The 18,658-nt window shown below is 47.3% G+C and overlaps 1 protein-coding gene across 1 annotated transcript in view; it reads left to right on the forward strand.

Moving 5' to 3' along the window:
- The window catches only part of TGFB3 (transforming growth factor beta 3), a 127,564-nt gene extending 112,930 nt beyond the window's left edge, over positions 1–14,634 (forward strand). The window contains exons 6-7 of the mRNA XM_069208443.1: positions 333–486; positions 13,581–14,634. Coding sequence (XP_069064544.1) covers positions 333–486; positions 13,581–13,739 — 313 coding nt within the window. The 3' untranslated portion in view covers positions 13,740–14,634. The remainder of the gene's footprint in view (positions 1–332; positions 487–13,580) is intronic.
- Positions 14,635–18,658: the final 4,024 nt, after the last annotated feature.

Raw genomic sequence — 18,658 nt, forward strand, 5'->3', positions numbered from 1 at the left:
AAACACATATAACAGTATCACCCACACGATTAGCACCAAGTGTAGCTAAGCATCTCTGCAGACACTCCACACACAAGCATGTCTGCCTCCTTGTATACAGGAATCAAAAGATAATAGCACTGTGAAAATGCATTCTCCTTTAGTCAAAAAACATTTTTCAGCTTTTTTGAGCACCACTACCTCTGAATCTAAGTAACTAGTATACGCCTAGATCATGTTCCTGTGTTTCCCTTATCCATAAGCCAACATTTGTTATTAGACCGACAACAGATATTGTTACTTTCTCCCACAAGTTCATTGTTCCATTTTGCGTTCTATAATGTTTTCTGCAGAAGCCAGGAGGAGAACTGTTGTGTCCGATCGCTCTACATCGACTTCAGACAAGACCTCAACTGGAAGTGGGTGCATGAACCGAAAGGATACTATGCCAATTTTTGCTCAGGACCGTGTCCATACCTGCGCAGTGCGGACACAACTTACAGTACGGTAAGTAAAGCCCAAATGAAACACCCAAACTGTGTCACTCTTAAATTCCATCAGAGGGAGGGTGTTATCAAGTTCACACCTGGGACTTGGTGAATTGAGCTAGAGTGAGCACATTTACCAGATATTTTTTTAAGTGAAAGACTTGGCTCAGGGCAAACATAGTAGATGAAAAGCACTTCTTCGCACTAACCCTGAGCTCTCCTGTTCCTTCCAATATGCATGGGTAATGCAGGTCCATCCAAACAAACCAGAGCCTCAACTGTATCCTGCTTCGTTCTGAAAGTCTTTTCACACATTTGCATTCATAAGGCTCTTATTCTACTAAAGTTCGTGTTCAGCAGTATAATTATCTAGGATGTATGACCAGGGACAACGACCTGCTCATGTTGGTCCAACCGAAAAGAAGCTCAGTGTGTTACAGTGCAGGGTCGCTTCCTCCTTGGTAGCCATTAGATGCGACTAGTTAGAGGACAGTCTTGGCCCCGCATGTTAGCTTGAAAAGGGAAAGACCCAGACGATTAGGTTATGTGGACTGCTAATCTTTAGCAATCCATTTTACACGAGGGACATCCTTCAACAGCTGCGCAGTTGCCACACACTGAAATCCTCTGGGCAATTACAAGGCACTTAAAAAGGGATACCTGATGATTTCACATGAGATGCTATCTCAGGAACTTTGCATGTTATGAAATTAGAGAGATGAGGTTCTAGCCTTCCGTATAAAGCAATTTTGGATGATTTGGCTTTGCAGCCTTGAATATTATTTCAGGTGAACTTGTCAGTGAGCTCTAAATATGTTAATTACCAGTCACAATTTTTCTCCACTTATGTATATATTTCCTGATATATAAACTATTCAACTCATCCTGTGGTGGTGAGGAAACCAAACTTTTTCAAAATGCCCATTAATGGATTGGCGAGCTTCAAACTACAAGTGCCTCTGGTGAGTACAGGAACTCCAACACTGCTTTACACCGGTGATGCCCCTCTCAGATTTTATTTTGAAGCTTTCATGTTAGTCACCCTATTTCCCAAAAGCTGGAATACTGAGTGGGTTGCATGCTAATATGGGATCAATCAATACCCATGCTGCAGACATATTCTTAAAGTTAACTATTTTGAACTTCTCCAGCATAGGATCCTACCCAGATGAATGTGTTATAGAACAGAAGGTCAGGCAGTAAATAAGACCTGGAGGCATGCCCTGAAAACGGATTTAACTTGAACAATTTATTGGGTGATGCCTATTCTGATAATTGGACCTTGCATCAAAATCAAATTAATAACGAATGCAGAGTGCTATTGATGCTTTCTATGCTTACGTTGTGCACATTTCTGCCAAAGGGATGTTGCTGAAAAGCGAAGCCCAGAAGTGTTGCACTCTTGCTACTCTTAGAACACGCCCAAGCAATAAGAGTATATACAGAGAAGTATCCATGTTGGAATAGTTTGCTTAGAAGCAGTATAGCTCAGCAGGGACTGCATGCAGGACACAATCAGCACACTTTGGAGCCTCTCTTCTTTGCACACAGTAAAGTAATGTGTTTCACATCTGGAGTGCGCACAATCTATTCTTTTGTGTTTTAAATTCAAACTCATTCACTGATTTAAACAAAGGAAAGGGCACAATGTTCTGTCTGGCGAATGAGCACCACGACATCACACTTCAGATGCAAATAAACAATTTGGTCAATATAGAAAAAGTGTATGGTACAGAAAGAAAGCCGATCAGTACGGTAGTCACCAACAGAATATCGATATCATGAAAAACGGGTCAAGTCAGCAAAATCAGGCAATGCCCGTATCATGCCTTCAATGGAATCAAACTTTAATTTAAATAGGTAAGTCCGTGGAACATAAGGTGATCAGTTTGTGATACTAGCTAGTTGTAGGTGACCAGGGATAACAGAAAGAGAAGAAACAAAATACTGTAAAGAATAAACAGTGGTCAACAGAAAAATTGTAGGATAACCATGTGTATATAAAGCACGGTTCTTCAACCGAGTGGCAGCCGGGTCCCCAATTAAAACATAAGAATATTAATTGGCTTTATGGTTGTTGGATTCGAAAAAAACAACCGTATGCCCGTCTGGATTAAGCAAAAACGTGAAAAGTACCTTGGGACAAAATTCACGGGCCCTGTCATACATAGAGTGCGCTTTCTCTGAGAGAGTGCATCCTTTTACATATAATGCACTGCCACCAGGGCAGCCGCAAACTCGCTCTGCCCCCAGGTGGGCACATTCATGTGAAAAACAGAGCGGCTGCTTTGAAGCCGTTCCATGTTTCACTATGCATGCAGCAACCTTTGAAGCGGAATTAGAGATCCCCCTGCAGGCGGGTGCGGTGACGGACTGCACCCGCCTTCAAGGGGATGTATTTTTCCCACTCCTGAGGGCTGCCATTGGGGGCGCACTGAGAGTGCGCCACCTTTAGGGGGAGTACCGTCAGTGCACCTCTTGACAGCTTCTTTGCTTCTGCGACCACATGTATGATACGGCGCGGGCGATGAGGCAAAGGGATTCCCTCATTTGCATGGAGCCATGCCCCCATGCAAATAAGGGAACATCCTCGCATGTTCACCAGCACTATCGGTATTACAGCAGGGGACGCACAAGCTTCTGCGGTCCCGTCTGTAATACCAAAGTGCCTCGGGGGCACGCAAAGCAAGTGCAAACACCCTTTGTGCCCCTGGGTCACTTCTTTAATACTGCCCCTGGGGCCGTATCACAGATAAAGCCCATTTTCATTGGGCGTACCTTTTAAAAGGTGCACCCAGTGCAAACAAGGAAAATTCCCTGTATTAGGATGACTGCGTTTCCACCAGTGAACTGGTGTCTTTTCCTGACTAGTGATTCTCTTTGGTAAAAAAACAAGCTTCACGTTGGTGCAATGAATACCAAAAAAAAAAGTCAACTACTACTAGAGATATCCAGCAGTGCACGTTCATATGGGCTCTAGAAGAACTCTCACCATTTACGCAAACACCAGGGTCAGTTTCTGAATTAATGCAGATTTAGCATCAGACCAAGCCTTCTATCAGTGTCCCCCAGAGGTTTCTCATTACTTGTTAAGCTGCATGCACCTTTGGCAGCAAGGTGAACTAGATGGATGACCTCGAAAAAGAGGGTGTGCTATCAGGCACATGTATTGATTTAGCATAGCTTGACATATACCATGTTACGACAACTGGTATTGGTGAAGAGCGAAGTATCAGTTTACAAAACTGAACCTCTTCAGTTCAGATTCTCAAAAACGACAGCACATGGAGATTGTGGTTTGTGTATTGCAATGCTAAGTTATCTGTACACTTTACAAGCTCAACAAGCAGAACAGAATCGTCTCCTGAAGACTGAATAGGCACTTGCATGTCTTTGCCACATGGTGACAGTTTAAGAAAATCCCAGCAGACTTCATCTTAAAAGGGCCACCCCACCAAAGAAGCAGAACCATCAATCTTCTTTCGCTAACCACTGACTCAGTCCTGGGTTGGCCTTTCTCTTGGCTACGCAAGCTAGTCTACTGGACAGAGATTGGCGGCAGCACTACCTCATAATATAGGTGTTATCTGAAGCTGAGGTCTTACGAGAGGTTCAAAGCTGTATAAGACAACACTGTTGACATTTCGTCTTCAGTCTCAATTTTAATCGTTCTTTATGCTGAGATACTTCTCAACATCCATACGAGGGACAAGGTTGAAAATATGTACTGCCCAATCCACATTGACGAAGTACTCAACATTGAAGAAATGGAGCAGGGTCTAGTAAAAGTAAGCAAAAACTCAGATGTATGAAATATATCCTCAGATCCTCGAGTGAATTGAAACCACTTTGCACGAAGGCCTTTGTAACTACCAGCAAAGGTGCCTTGAGAGGTCCTCCCCGATGGTTGGTCTGCACAGAGCCATGGGGAGGTGTTACCTCTACAACCCACACAAAGTGAGCCAGGCTGGAAGCTTTTACTTCCACCTCAGACGCATATCACCTGAAATGCTGGGGGAGGAGCCAAAATGGCGGCAGGGATGGACGCCTGAGCGACTGCTCTGTCCAGGGCCTGCCGGAAAGTATCCTCCAGGGCGCCCCCTGACCCTTCATATTCGGCTCGAGGGTGGTGGATCGCCTGGGGAGTGCCGCAGAATCTAGCGGGCGCTCCGGCCCGCCCGGAATACAGGGTGAACAGCCGTGGGCTTATCACGAGCCCGGAAGTCGCTGGGCCGCGCCCCCCGGCCTGTCCGCGCGGACCGTGGGGGGCGGCCGCGGCGGCTAAGCCGGGTGCGCTGCGATCGGGTGGCACCCGATGCCAACAGCTTTTGGCCGGCAGAGCCGGATGCCCGTACGAGCCGGGAAATTGAAACGTGGGCTTTCACCCCCGTCCTCCGATTGGTGCCTGCCGCGCGGGCGGCAAAACAAAGGATCTGCGCCCCCCCTCCCCGCCCCAGTGGAGGCGGAGTCGCCGGTGCTCAGCTCGGGTCCCGCGGGGGCTTTTTCTGGCCCAGGGGGAGTGCGGAGACGGGAGAAAAGACATCTCTACAGGGGAACCGAAGGCCCTTGTTGTGGATCCAGGCCCAGGAGGGCCCGAGAGGGAGACGGTGGCGCTCACCGGGGGATGCTGAGGTGAGGAGAATGCGCTCCTGGGGTTGTTAAGACCCAGTTTGAGGGGAGATACCGTTTTTTGCCCCCCCTGCCCCCTCCCCTGGCTTCCCTGCCTGCAGATGATGGGCTCCAGCAAGCTGCATGAGGCTGCCTGACCTGGAGTGGAGCTCCACCTCTGGACACACGGGCGGTGCTGCGTCGGCCACCAGCCTCACAGTGAGGTGCACCCTGGAAGAGGGCCGCGGTGGGGGCGGAAGATAGTTGCCTGTGCCCCCCCCCCCACGACTTAACCTCCCATAAAATGGGAGTCTTGCTCTTCCGGTAGGCCACCGGCGACCGCAAGAGACACCACCGGGACCGGTCGAATCGCCTGGCGGGGCGACCTGTGGGACAGCTGATGCCTGATGCTCCCATAGCTCTGGTGGTGAGCTGAACCTTAACTAGGCACACAGCGGACTCATCCACGCGGCGGGAGCAGCAATCCAATCTGCAAGGGCCTGGCGCAGCTGACATTATGCGCGTCCTCCCCTCCACAGGCTGCACTGGAAATACTCGGAAGCCAAGAATAAACCCAGCTGGGGCTCTACTAACCAACGCCACAAAGGGGGCAGAAAAGAGCAAGCCACTTGGAGAACAGCAGTCAAGAGGCTGATCCCCCTTCGGGGAATTGGTGCTAAGCCGCACACAACAACATCCTACAAGGAAACTCCTAGATAGTCACAATGGCTGGAAGGGCCAAATCAACTAAACACCTGGACCGCAACACTACTGGCACAACGACCAACGACCAACAGACCAACCCGTCCCTACAGTCTTTGGAGAACACTCTAGTGGCGCACTCTGCGCAGTTTGAGAAAGTGCTACAGGCAATAATGGACACTAAGGCGGTGATTCTAACCGCGGCGGGCGGCGGTCGCCGCCCGCCATGCGGTTACCGCCAAATGACCGCACCGCGGTCACAAGACCGCGGCGGCCATTCTGGCTTTCCCGCTGTGCTGGCGGGCGACCGCCAAAAGGCCGCCCGCCAGCACAGCGGGAAAGACCCAGCAACGATGAAGCCGGCTCCGAATGGAGCCGGCGGAGTTGCTGGAGTGCGACGGGTGCAGTAGCACCCGTCGCGAATTTCAGTGTCTGCTAGGCAGACACTGAAATTCCTTTTGGGGCCCTCTTACGGGGGCCCCTGCAGTGCCCATGCCATTGGCATGGGCACTGTAGGGGCCCCCAGGGGCCCCTCGGCACCCCCTACCGCCATCCTGTTCCTGGCGGGAGACCCGCCAGGAACAGGATGGCGGTAGGGGGTGTCAGAATCCCCATGGCGGCGGAGCACGCTCCGCCGCCATGGAGGATTCTGTAGGGCAGCGGAAAACCGGCGGGAGACCGCCGGTTTTCTTGTCTGACCGCGGCCGAACCGCCGCGGTCAGAATGTCCTGCGGGGCACCGCCGGTCTGTCGGCGGTGCTCCCGCCGACCCTGGCCCCGGCGGTCTGAGACCGCCGGGGTCAGAATGACCCCCTAAATCATCATTGGAAAATAGGATAGACGCAGTTTCACAAGACCTGAAGCTCCTGCGAGTAGATCACCGCAATCTAGCGGAAAGAGTGAAATCGAACGAGGAAGGGCTATCCGAACTATCCCCCATGGGCCAAGATAATCGAAAACAGATCCAGCGCATGGACGCAGAGCTGAAAGTGCTCTGGAGAAGATCGGAAAAGTCAGAGAGCAGGGCGCGCCGCAATAACATTCGCTTTTTAGGGTTTCCAGAAACGATGCGGCAACCTGACGCGGAAATTGCTTTGGAACAATGGCTTATCAAAGAGGTGCTGAACGGAGCCCCATCCAAGTTCTTCTCAGTAGAACGGGCGTACAGAGTGCCGGGCAGACCACCGGCCCCAGGCCAGTCACCTAGACCTTTAATCGCCAGATTCCTCAACTTCAGGGACCGAGACGCAATATTACAACAGTTCCGCAATAAAGGCCCTTGCAAGTACGAGGACTCGACCATTAATGCCTACCCAGACTTCACGCAGGAGGTACAGAACCAACGGAACTCCTATGCAAAAATTAAACTGCGGCTACAAGACCTGAAGCTCCTGCGAGTAGATCACCGCAATCTAGCGGAAAGAGTGAAATCGAACGAGGAAGGGCTATCCGAACTATCCCCCATGGGCCAAGATAATCGAAAACAGATCCAGCGCATGGACGCAGAGCTGATAGTGCTCTGGAGAAGATCGGAAGAGTCAGAGAGCAGGGCACGCCGCAATAACATTCGCTTTTTAGGGTTTCCAGAAACGATGCGGCAACCTGACACGGAAATTGCTTTGGAACAATGGCTCATCAAAGAGGTGCTGAACGGAGCCCCATCCAAGTTCTTCTCGGTAGAACGAGCGTACAGAGTGCCGGGCAGACCACCGGCCCCAGGCCAGTCACCTAGACCTTTGATCGCCAGATTCCTCAACTTCAGGGACCGAGACGCAATATTACAACAGTTCCGCAATAAAGGCCCTTACAAGTACGAGGACTCGACCATTAATGCCTACCCAGACTTCACGCAGGAGGTACAGAACCAACGGAACTCCTATGCAAAAATTAAACTGCGGCTACGAGAACACAATATAAAGTACGCCTTGCTATTCCCCGCAAAGCTGAGGGTGGTGTCAGAAGACCGCACCCACATATTCACCACACCAGAAGATGTCTGGACTTGGCTGCACGCCAAGGGTCTTGCCCGAACAAGAGAAGACTCGGAAGGAGATGAGGAATGGCAAACATCCACCTCAAGAAAACGGACCAAGAGGCGAACTAGAGGCCAACCAAACGACCGTCAGGCGGCAGAAGAAAGAGCAAGAATACTGAAAGAGACCCCCCTGCTAATGCAGAGTAGCTTCACCTCGGCCAGAAAACCCCCTGAGACGGGCACAGACTCAGACGCAGCAAGCTCCGTATCCACAATAACAGGCGAGCTGGGAGGGCCGAGGATCACCCCCAGATCAGCTGACGAACTCTAAAGTTTATAGGTACCACGTATTCGGCTTTTGCAAGGGGGTGCTGATCTGGATCGCACCTGGGGTCCCATACCACGTATCGGCTCACAAGATAGACCAAGGCGGGAGATACGTGGTAGTGGAGGGCCAATTAGATGGCAGACAGCTAGCGGTGGTTGGGGTATATGCTCCAAACACCGGGATTGTAGGATTCTTGGGCTCTCTCACACCGACACTATTGACTAATCCAATGGCTCTCGCCCTTTGGGGAGGGGACTTTAACAGCACTCCGAATGCATCATTAGATAGATCCCACGCTCTGGCGAGCTCCACGATACATAGGAAATCCCCAGGTCCTTTGCAGGAATGGGCTTATGGGATTATATGACTTATGGCGCCTGAGACACCTGCAACAGCGGGAATACTCATTCTACTCCGTCCCGCACAAAACCCACACTAGAATAGACATAATATGGGGCACTCAGGATTTAGGAGCATTGCTTGGGGAGTCAGAATACCTAGCAAAAACCCTGTCAGATCATGCACCACTGAGAATAATACTGAACTGGGGCAAGACACGGCAGGCGATTCCCACCTGGCGATTTCAAGTAGCAGCCCTGCAGGACCAAGCATTTGCTGAAACGCTGAAATCCACATTAAGCCAATACTGGGAGGCAAATGCCATGACGGCAACGTCACGCGCGATAGAGTGGGATGCACATAAGGTAGTGGTCCGCGGTTTTTGCATATCGTCTATGTGGGGAGTAAGACGTACACTACAGATGGAAATTGGCAAACTAGAAAAAGAGCTAAGAGTGGCAGAAATAGCAGTAGCACGTGGTGAGATCCCTTACACAGTCCTAAAAGCAAGGTGCACAAAATATAATGAGGCAGACAGCAAACTCCGTTGTCACGATTATAACTATCACCTAATGCGTCTACAAACAGAAGGGGACAGGTCAAGCAGAATGCTGGCATGGCTACTACGCGAGGATAGACAGCAACCCCCATTCGGGGCCATTCCAACCGGCACACGATATGGCCACTACACAAGCTGAGATAAATGAAAGGTTCAGAGAATACTACTCACAGCTATACACCAAACGCACCTCGTGCACCCCCTCGCAACTCGAATCCTTTCTGTCGGGCTCTGCCCTACCACACCTAACACAAACCGACAGGGAATTGTTAGAAGCCCCCTTAACACTGGGAGAAATAGAATCAGCCTTAGCGCAGATGCCCAGGAATAAAGCACCAGGCGCGGATGGCCTCCCACTGGTATACTACACGGCTTACTCGTCCTCCCTAAAACCCCATCTGCTGAAGGTGTTTGAGGAAGCATGGGCAATCGAGAACCTCCCCTCATCACAGAGAGAAGCCTTGATAGTGGTGATCCCCAAACAAGGGCGCGACCCCACAGAAGTTAAATCCTACAGACCACTATCGCTCCTAAACTTAGACTGTAAAATATTAGGCAAAATTCTGGCAAATAGACTAGCCCCTATCATGCACACTATAATACACGACGACCAAAATGGCTTTATACCAAAGCGTAACATCTTCTTAAATATCCGTAGATTATTGTACATAATGAGTGTTACCCCCCCAGACGCACACGAAGAAATGGTGCTCTCGCTGGATATTGAAAAGGCGTTCGATACGCTCGAGTGGGACTACCTGCTGACCACAATGGGCCGCATGGGAATCGGCCCCAATTACATACGCTGGGTTCGGACAATATACTCGGACCCTCAAGCCAGGGTGAAGATGGGTGGGTGATTTCCGACAGTTTTTCAATTACAAGAGGCACAAGGCAGGGTTGTCCACTATCCCCACTGTTATTTGCAATTGCAATGGAGCCACTTGCGGCAAGGGTACGTTACATGGCACACAGTTGGGGGATAGTTAGAAATGGGGTCCACCATACAATCTCGTTATATGCAGATGATGCATTAATATATGTTCGGAAAGGGCAGGATGCTGTCCCCTCAGTAATATCACTGCTAGCCAAGTTCGGAGATCTGTCGGGCTTAGGGGTGAACTGGGAAAAGTCATGTGCGTTCCCACTTGCAAAGTGGCCGCCCGAGAGACAAGGGGCTCCCCTACTTGGGTGCTTAAAATGGTGCCCTACAACGTTTAAATATCTAGGGATTAATATATACCATGACACAGTAGATCTCAGAGACGGCAACCTGGGCAGGGCGCTGGCCACTATAAAAGGCTCGTTGCAATTTTGGAACAAACTGCCGCTCTCCCCACCAGGGAAGGTGGCGATCGCAAACATGCTGATTCTGCCCAGACTATTATACTATTTCGCGGCTCTACCGATCATTATTCCCAAAAGCTTCTTTGGAAATTTTAACTCAGTCCTGCGGCGGCTCATTTGGGGCGGGGGCAGAGCTCGGGTGGCCCTTCACATGCTGCAGCGTCCGGTGGAAGTGGGGTGCCTTAGGACCCCCAACTTTGAACGCTACTACGCAGCCGCACAGCTGCAGTGGGTTCAGAATTGGATCCACAGACCGGCAATGGCGGAAGCAACGTGGATGTGAACTTGGCTGAAAGGCGTCCCCTTGTTACAATGGTTGGCGTCCAAACACACCAAGTAAAGAAACGCCAGCCCACTGATGGAGGCTGCGCACGCCAGTTGGGTCAAATATGTACAGCGAGGGTGTTTCGTACTCCCCTATTCTCCATACATCCCATTGGACCACCTCCCGGAGTGGTCGGGAGCGTGCGTGCAAGTAACGGCAGTGTGGACAGAGGCGGGGGTGCAGACAGTGGGCGACTGTTTTGAAGACGGAAGGCTCATGTCGTTCGAGGCAATACAGGATCTCACCAAGATAAATCCTGGCCAATTCCTGACATATCATGCCATAAGCCATGCAATCAAAAAAACATGGGGGCAGGGCAACAGTGAACCAGAATCCTCTCCTACAATCCACCATATTCTACAATATGACGCCCAAATAAAAGTAATATCTAGCCTATATAAAATCCTGAATAAACCTCCCGAGCCGCATGCGGAGAAAGCAAGGGAGAGATGGAACTCGGTCCTCCCTGACCAGATCACACAGGTTGAGTGGCGGAACGCCCTACACCACGCTCGTGGAGTGTCAAGGAATCCCAGATTTAGATACACCCAGTTCAATTACACACACCAAACATATCTGTCCCCAGCCAGGATAAAGCGCATGTTCCCGGACTCAGACCCGTCCTGCCCTAGATGTAAAGCACCGCTAGCTCACTTCTATCACATGGTCTGGGAGTGCCCTAACATACAAAAAGCATGGTCAGAGGTAGTCAAGGAGATCTCCGAATTAACAGGGCTAATTCTGTCAACAGAACCCAAATCCTATCTACTGGGGCTTAGGACGAGATCCAAAAAACAAAGACACCTGCATAAATTTATAGATTTAGCCTACTTAATGTACAAAAGATTAATAGCTATGCATTGGAAGGCTCCCACAGTACCCGTTCGGAAAATTTGGAGCATATTAACACTACGCTGGGCCCGCACGGAACATCAAGTATTGAAAAAGATGGCGCGAGAGGGACAACAGCATACAGGAAGTGCCGTATGGGAGACACTAGTAGCTAAACTCGAGGCCAAAAACGATGATAAACCCCCATGAGCCGGGAATGCAATGATAGATTAGACAGCATGTCTACATTTACGCACTTTCCGCAAATTGCACAATCCACGCGCAGCATATACAAAGCCGCAACGGCTTGCATACCCCCCCCCTAACAAACTAGTTGCCCATTGGCCCGTAAACATGCAAATAAACACAGCATAATGGGCTAGCACCCAGTCTCCGCACTCTCTGGAAGCAACAGGCCCTATTCCGAGCCATTACCGCACGTCTGGCGATACAGTCCCAGCAACAAAAAGCCCATACTAGCCACATATGGGGTCTACCCATCAGCTAATTAGCACTCGCTTAAGGTCTTCGCTAAACGCAGTAAGGAATGATGTTGAAGGTTTAACAGTGGTCCGTGACGTGTGTGGTGTGTGGGGGGTAGGGTTATCACATGTTTTCTTTTAAGCAGATATAGTGTAATCCTGTGGTTGATGATGGTACGACTTGTAATGTATATCTGAAATATAAAACCAATAAAATATATCTAAAAAAAAATAAAAATCACCTGAAATGCTCATACATCTTAATTCACAGTGAAGAAGACCAAATTCATGTATTCTTCCTATAGAAAATAATATTAATGAAATCACATTTGAGATCAAACACTTTTTGGAGGAGAAAAATGCACCTGAGGTGGTATTGAAAAAGTACATAGAAAACTACTCAAAAGGACACAAAAAAATTTAACAATATTTTAAACAAATAGAAGACAAGTGTCCAGAGATCCATCACATGAACCAGATAAATGAAATCTGAGGGGGCCACCATTAGTGCAGAGGATTATACTAGTCCCGTCTCATACTTTATTGAATGCAATAGCAAAAAAGTGTTAAAAAATGTTCAGACCTGATGCATATCTCAGTGTCAACACCAGGAACTGCCAGTGCATACATCTGAGTGGCAGCAGAAACTGCTGATGCATGGTCCAGCACATGAGCACCTGGTCTCAGAATGTATCTGTGAACTGTCTGATCTCAGCATGTATTCAATTGCTGCCTGGCCTTGCAATGGTGATGGATAGTTGTCAAGATACCTCAGTGTTCATCACTGCTCAGGACCTTCAGGATGTCTGCCACTGTATGAGATAGGCACATCACTGTGCCCACCATCAGCTTTTACCACCGCCATTACAATGGTATTGATAGTAGTGGGTCATGGATCGGCAGCCCTTTAAAGAGTCTGCTGTCAGCGCTTCCACAGTCGGCAGACCCAGGCCCTGGTTCGGCAATGGACTTTTCAGCAGTCAGAAGACAGTCTGCAGGCCAGCAAAAAGGATGAAGGTGTTCCACGCTGATCCGGCTCACTTGTTGCCAGTGTGGAAAGAAGAGGTTCCATGGGCTTGGACAGACACAGGACACTTAGGAATGAACTTACAAGATGTTAAATCTAGATATAGGTAATAGGAAAAGTGTACAACAACTGCAGTAGATGAGGCCTCTCTTTACTTCACCACACATTCTCACCCGCCACCTCGCTTCTACAGTCCGTGCACTCACACTGACTCACCTTCTATAACAAACACTATGACACACTGCATACTAGTGGACAGTGACACACAGGGGACTCTCTCAATTGCAGGGAATCATACTTCTGGGGTAGATCTTATGCCGAAAACTATTTATATGGTTCAGTCTAATTGGCACTGTCCGTAATATGTCCACTGAGGAGTCACAAAACAGTGCTAGGTTTTGATATGTTGTATCCTAGGAACTTCAGAAATGCCTAATTTGCTAACAGGGAATGTCACATTTGGCTTGCTTTAAAAACGGCAGGTGACTCAGACCACAGAAAAGTAAACAAATCATACCCTGCTGTGTGCGAAATATTAATGCAGCTTCTGCCAAATGTCTTGCTTTTAATCAATTACTTTGCTTTCTGTAGGTTTTGGGTTTGTACAACACATTGAACCCTGAAGCCTCTGCATCACCATGCTGTGTACCCCAAGACCTGGAACCCCTCACCATCTTGTACTATGTGGGACGGACCCCCAAGGTGGAACAGTTATCCAACATGGTGGTCAAATCATGTAAGTGCAGCTGAGATGGAGAGAGTGGGGGCTGGCCATCAGGCCGTGGACTACCAGAGGTGCCACAGGGGCCAAGGTATAAAGCCAGGCATCCTGCACTTCCTCTTGTGGCAGGTGTTGCCAATGGGACGAAAGAAGACAAGAAGGATATGGCCATCCATGGCCTTTCTTCGCACTCAAGTCTCAGGCATTGTCACCTGGACTACAACGTAAGCGGCAAGAGCAACTTTAATCAGATTCCTTATATGGTGGGCTGCTGACTCGTGTCACAAGGCTCTTCCAATACTGGAACTGAAGCTAGGCCTGTGTCCTGATGCAAAGAACGCTGCCAGCCAACCAAGAGGGACCATTGTGAACTGTAGTAAAGCCTACTTTCAGCAAAGCTTAAATGCTATGCAGGGATCTGCAAAGTTTAAAGGGAAGAAACCATCATCTAGGCAATGACACAATGTTTTGGACAGACCACACTGGTATAAATTGTACCCCTTCTGCTGGTTTCATCCTTGAATACCAACCACTTCGAGTTAGCAGAACAGGAGCGAATGGACTGGCCTGGACTCTACTCTTCAGATTGCTCAAGGCTGGAGCCAATACCTAAACCCACTTCCGATCACAACCCTGCCTTGCAGTGTGACAGAAATTACAGAGACTGTTTATGACTTGTACACAACCTCAGTACAACTTCCTTGTCAAGAACTAGAAGCGGAGGAGGCCAATGGATATTTTAATATTCTATTTTATTAATTAGGGAAAGACAAAAGGAAATAACTGCTTTGCTCCTCTAGTGTTTCCTGCATTGTAAAGATGGACCTTGGAAACCTTTCTCGAAATGGTGCTTTCATCATAAATATTTCAATTGGAAAGCTGTACTGTTTAGATGAAATAAAAATGTTTTTTTTTTTCCATACAGACGTGCGTGCCATTAAGACTTTAAACACCTGCAGATTCCAATTTAAGACTCGGTCAAAGTAATTGTATTGTTGCAATGTAATTTAACTGAGGGGGCACTAGAAAGACTATGAAATATTCATTAACAAGGAGGCCACGAAAATCAAAGGTCGTGGCATCAGCCTTTGCGGTGGATTCCCAACGCATTCTCTGTTAAAGTATCTCCTGCTGCCAGGCTAGCAACTCGAGAAACCTGTTAGCATAGCTTGGGTATCCGGTGGTGCAGCAGGTATGGGTAAAGTGTGTAGCTCTGCAGCATCAGAACTCACACACTCAGGGATAGAACTGCCTCCTGATGTGACATCTAGGATTACTTCCTGTGAAGTATTTTTCATTTGAGCAATTGCTCTAGTCAGAAGTAGCATCAAAAAGGTGACCGAGAACTGCAGAAGCACATTACACAAAATAATTCCATAGCATTACCAAATATGCAGTACACTCACATTTTTTACAAGTCTAAAGGAATTGCGCCAAATACATCTTGAAGATATTAGGAGTTAGGTTTTTCTACTAAAAGACCAGGCTAATGAACTAATAGAAAGTTGATTGGTAGAAATGTTCATATATATATTTTTTGCCAAAAGCAAGCCTAATGTTTTTTGGGAGGTCTTACAGTATAAAATATTTCTATTTTAGCTTACATTTGTTTGCTTTCTGTGGTGGCTTTTAAAAATGTGAATACAATAAGAAGCTTTAAAACAAAACGTCCAACCTTTAACATAGCCCAGGTTCTGTAATGTAGTACAATGTGGCCACAACTCATTATCCGACAAGTATTTTCTAGTTTTAATGCTTGTTTTACTTGTTGGATACTATAAGGGAGACTGAGAGGCAGTCACCGAGAAATTCCAAAAGAAACCCTATAGGTGAAAATGATTTGTGGCCAGGAACAAGTGCTAAGAATCTAGACAGCTCTGCTTTGCAAATGCACAGAGGGAGGGTAATGTTGCTGCCCAGCAGATCTCCTGCCATGCAGCCACTGCACGAGCCTGTTCACTGGTGGAGGGGCCAGACATTCCTTCACGTAGTGCTTCATAAAGCTAACTCGTTGCATAGGACACTGTAGCACAGACAGCGCCAGACCCATCATACCCCACAAAGAGACGCCAGGCAATCCTGGCCTCTTCTGTTCCTGTAAAGTGAATCCGTTTCCTTAGGTCTTAATAGGTAAAACGGTTGAAAACACAGATTTCGATAACTACGTCAGTCAAAGAAATGCCACCCCACCTTACTTCGTCCCAGTCAAACTGGCAATTTTTCAAAATAATGATTTTTAAGATTTTGCCATGCCTGCGTTCAAATGCATTAAATTGCTTACCAGCCAAAAGAGAATGAAAGCCACACTACACTGGTGCTTTATAGCAGTGGTTCCAAGAATTTGGCTTCATTAGACCCCCCCCACTTTATCACTTTATCATTACTGGATCCCAGGGATCCCCACTGAATCATTATTGGAATCCGGAAACCCCCCAATAAGTCATTACTGAAAGCTGGGGGCCTAATCTGTTAATATTATTTACTTTTCTAAGCTGTAGCGGACCCCTGAGGAGGTTTCGCGGACCCACAGGGTTCCCCGGACCATAGGTTGGGATCCACTGCTTTATAAAGAAGCGGAAGCACTCTTCTGACCTTTCTGGATCTGTTTACAAGTATTCATTCATTTATTTTGTTTAAGAAAAAGTCTCTAATGTACATGGGGGAGGCTAGAGGCACCCTGATCTAGTGACGAGAAAAAAAACTCAGCGAAAACAGGGAAACTCCCAAATTTACCAAATTGTAAAGAGCCTGGTTTTCAATAGTTTCTTGAATGTGACATTAGTTTCGTTTGTTATGGAGCAGGGCAACTGATTCATGCTTTGGCTGTGCGAAAGGGCAAAACATGGCCACATACCCTTCCTCTGCAAATACCAGGCAATGATGTAGGCCGAAGATAATTTCACTACACAACCAGGCTCTTGCTGTAAAAAGCGTTTTTTGGAAAAATATGGATCGCTTGCTTTGAGAGCACTCTGTAGCTTATGCACAGGTCTTGAACCATATTTGACTGCAGTTGGAAAGCCAGTTAAGGTTGGGTACTTGATGATCTATGGGACACGTCCTTCCTCCCATAACTAATCTAGCAGCTGCATTCTGTGTAGTTCACTCCTTTTATGCTTGGTAAAGTCCTCCATATAATGAATGGCCATAATCCAGATGCAAGGTGATATTTGCTGGGACAAAGATTTTACGGCAGTCCATCAGAATAAAAATTGATATTTTTCAAATTGTGCATAGTGTGGGGAGGCAAATTAAATCAAGTTTATTAATCTGAGGAATCCGAATTAAGTAGTGGCCTAAAATAAATCTTACAATCCTCACTGTTGTCACTGGAAGCAGAGGTAGTCCCATTATAGCACACCACCAACAATCAACCACAACCTCTCTGTGTGAATCGCTACCACCATTTCATAGAAGGATGTTCAGAAAAAAAAACAAGACCACATTTAATGATGTTTAGATCGATGCTGACCTTAACCAAGTGAAGTACATCTTTATGTACTGCAGTTAGAGAGCGAGACAATGTATCTCTGGGTTTATTTCACATATGTAGTTCGCTCACTTAACATGTTACACAAATCCTCCCAAGGTAATATGGTCAATGCCACATAGTCAGTTCATTTATTCACATTTTGAGCAGTGAAGTACATTCACAGTCAGTATTGTAAATATCCTTACATGTGTTTTATGGTTATTTCCTCTCATAAGAGAAGTGACCATAGCAGCTGAGGTGCAGACCACTGGATCAGACTACCAAATCATTCCCTTCGACTCAGAATGAGATCTTTAAACATTTCACAGGCGTGGTTTGCACAGTCATCAGAGAAATATACTCCTTACATTTGGGGTGGCTTCCCTAGTGCTTTTCCTGGTGTAAGTGAACATTATGTGTGACATCTCGGAAATCACACAATTCACAGTATACTTAGAGCCAGTTCACTACATCCCCAAATGTCTGAGAGCACTCCCACCTCGTGGACTCTACCGTACATTGAAAAGAAATGTAAAGTGAGGCCAAAGACACAAGTACACCCCTCCAATTTATTCCTAGATATGCACTCTGCCCTTCTGAATTTTCTTGAGACTGGGTTCTGTTTTGTTCCTTTATGAATATTTGTTATGATCATGAATTTTGTATAGGCCTTGAAATCTATCCCATTGCAATCTAGCAGTTTTCCAGGCAGCCAGGGAACACCCCTTTGATCCTTTATCCAAATGTGACTCAGCGGAGATGTGTTTATGGTCTGGCTTAAAAGCATAGCTGTCATCAGACAATTATGAGAGAAGAATCGCCAGGGCTTTGGCTCCGCCCACATGTTGGGAGCCAGGAGTACATGTTTTTGTTGGACAGAAGTTGTGAGCTTCCACAAAAAAAGTACTTGCCGTCCACACAGCTGTGATCATTTTGTTTATTTATCCAGCTGCCTGAGCTTGACTCTTCAGGGGCATACACATGACATCGTAAAACTATTAAACTGTCTCAGATAACTTGATAATTTATGGTGTTTTTCTCAAGCAGCAGCACATATGGGAGGAGGGCAGTCATTAACCTACATGGGTTTTAAGCTCTGGGTTGGCAATTCAACTTCACCTGACCTTTTAACCCGCATCCCCAATGCTATTATACAGTTCTGTGCTTCCATACAAACACACATCCATTCCCATGCTATTTACATTTAATGCTTCACATTTCCATACAACATTCCTTAAAGGCTAGACCTCTTGGCATTGCCAATGCTTGTTTTAGTGGCGGAGGAGAAGGATTAACTCAGTTCTTAATTTTATTATTTGCAAGGCCTGGACACAAAAGGACTTTAACAGTTTATAAGATTACAAAAACATTTATATTCTTCATTTCAACACTGGTTGTAAGCTTGTAAGAACAATTTACTTAACTTCAGTAACGCTCTTTCTGGTGGATACTCTATCTAACAGCAGATTACTCATC

Source organism: Pleurodeles waltl, chromosome 9, assembly GCF_031143425.1.
Source record: "Pleurodeles waltl isolate 20211129_DDA chromosome 9, aPleWal1.hap1.20221129, whole genome shotgun sequence".
Taxonomy (NCBI): domain Eukaryota; kingdom Metazoa; phylum Chordata; class Amphibia; order Caudata; family Salamandridae; genus Pleurodeles; species Pleurodeles waltl.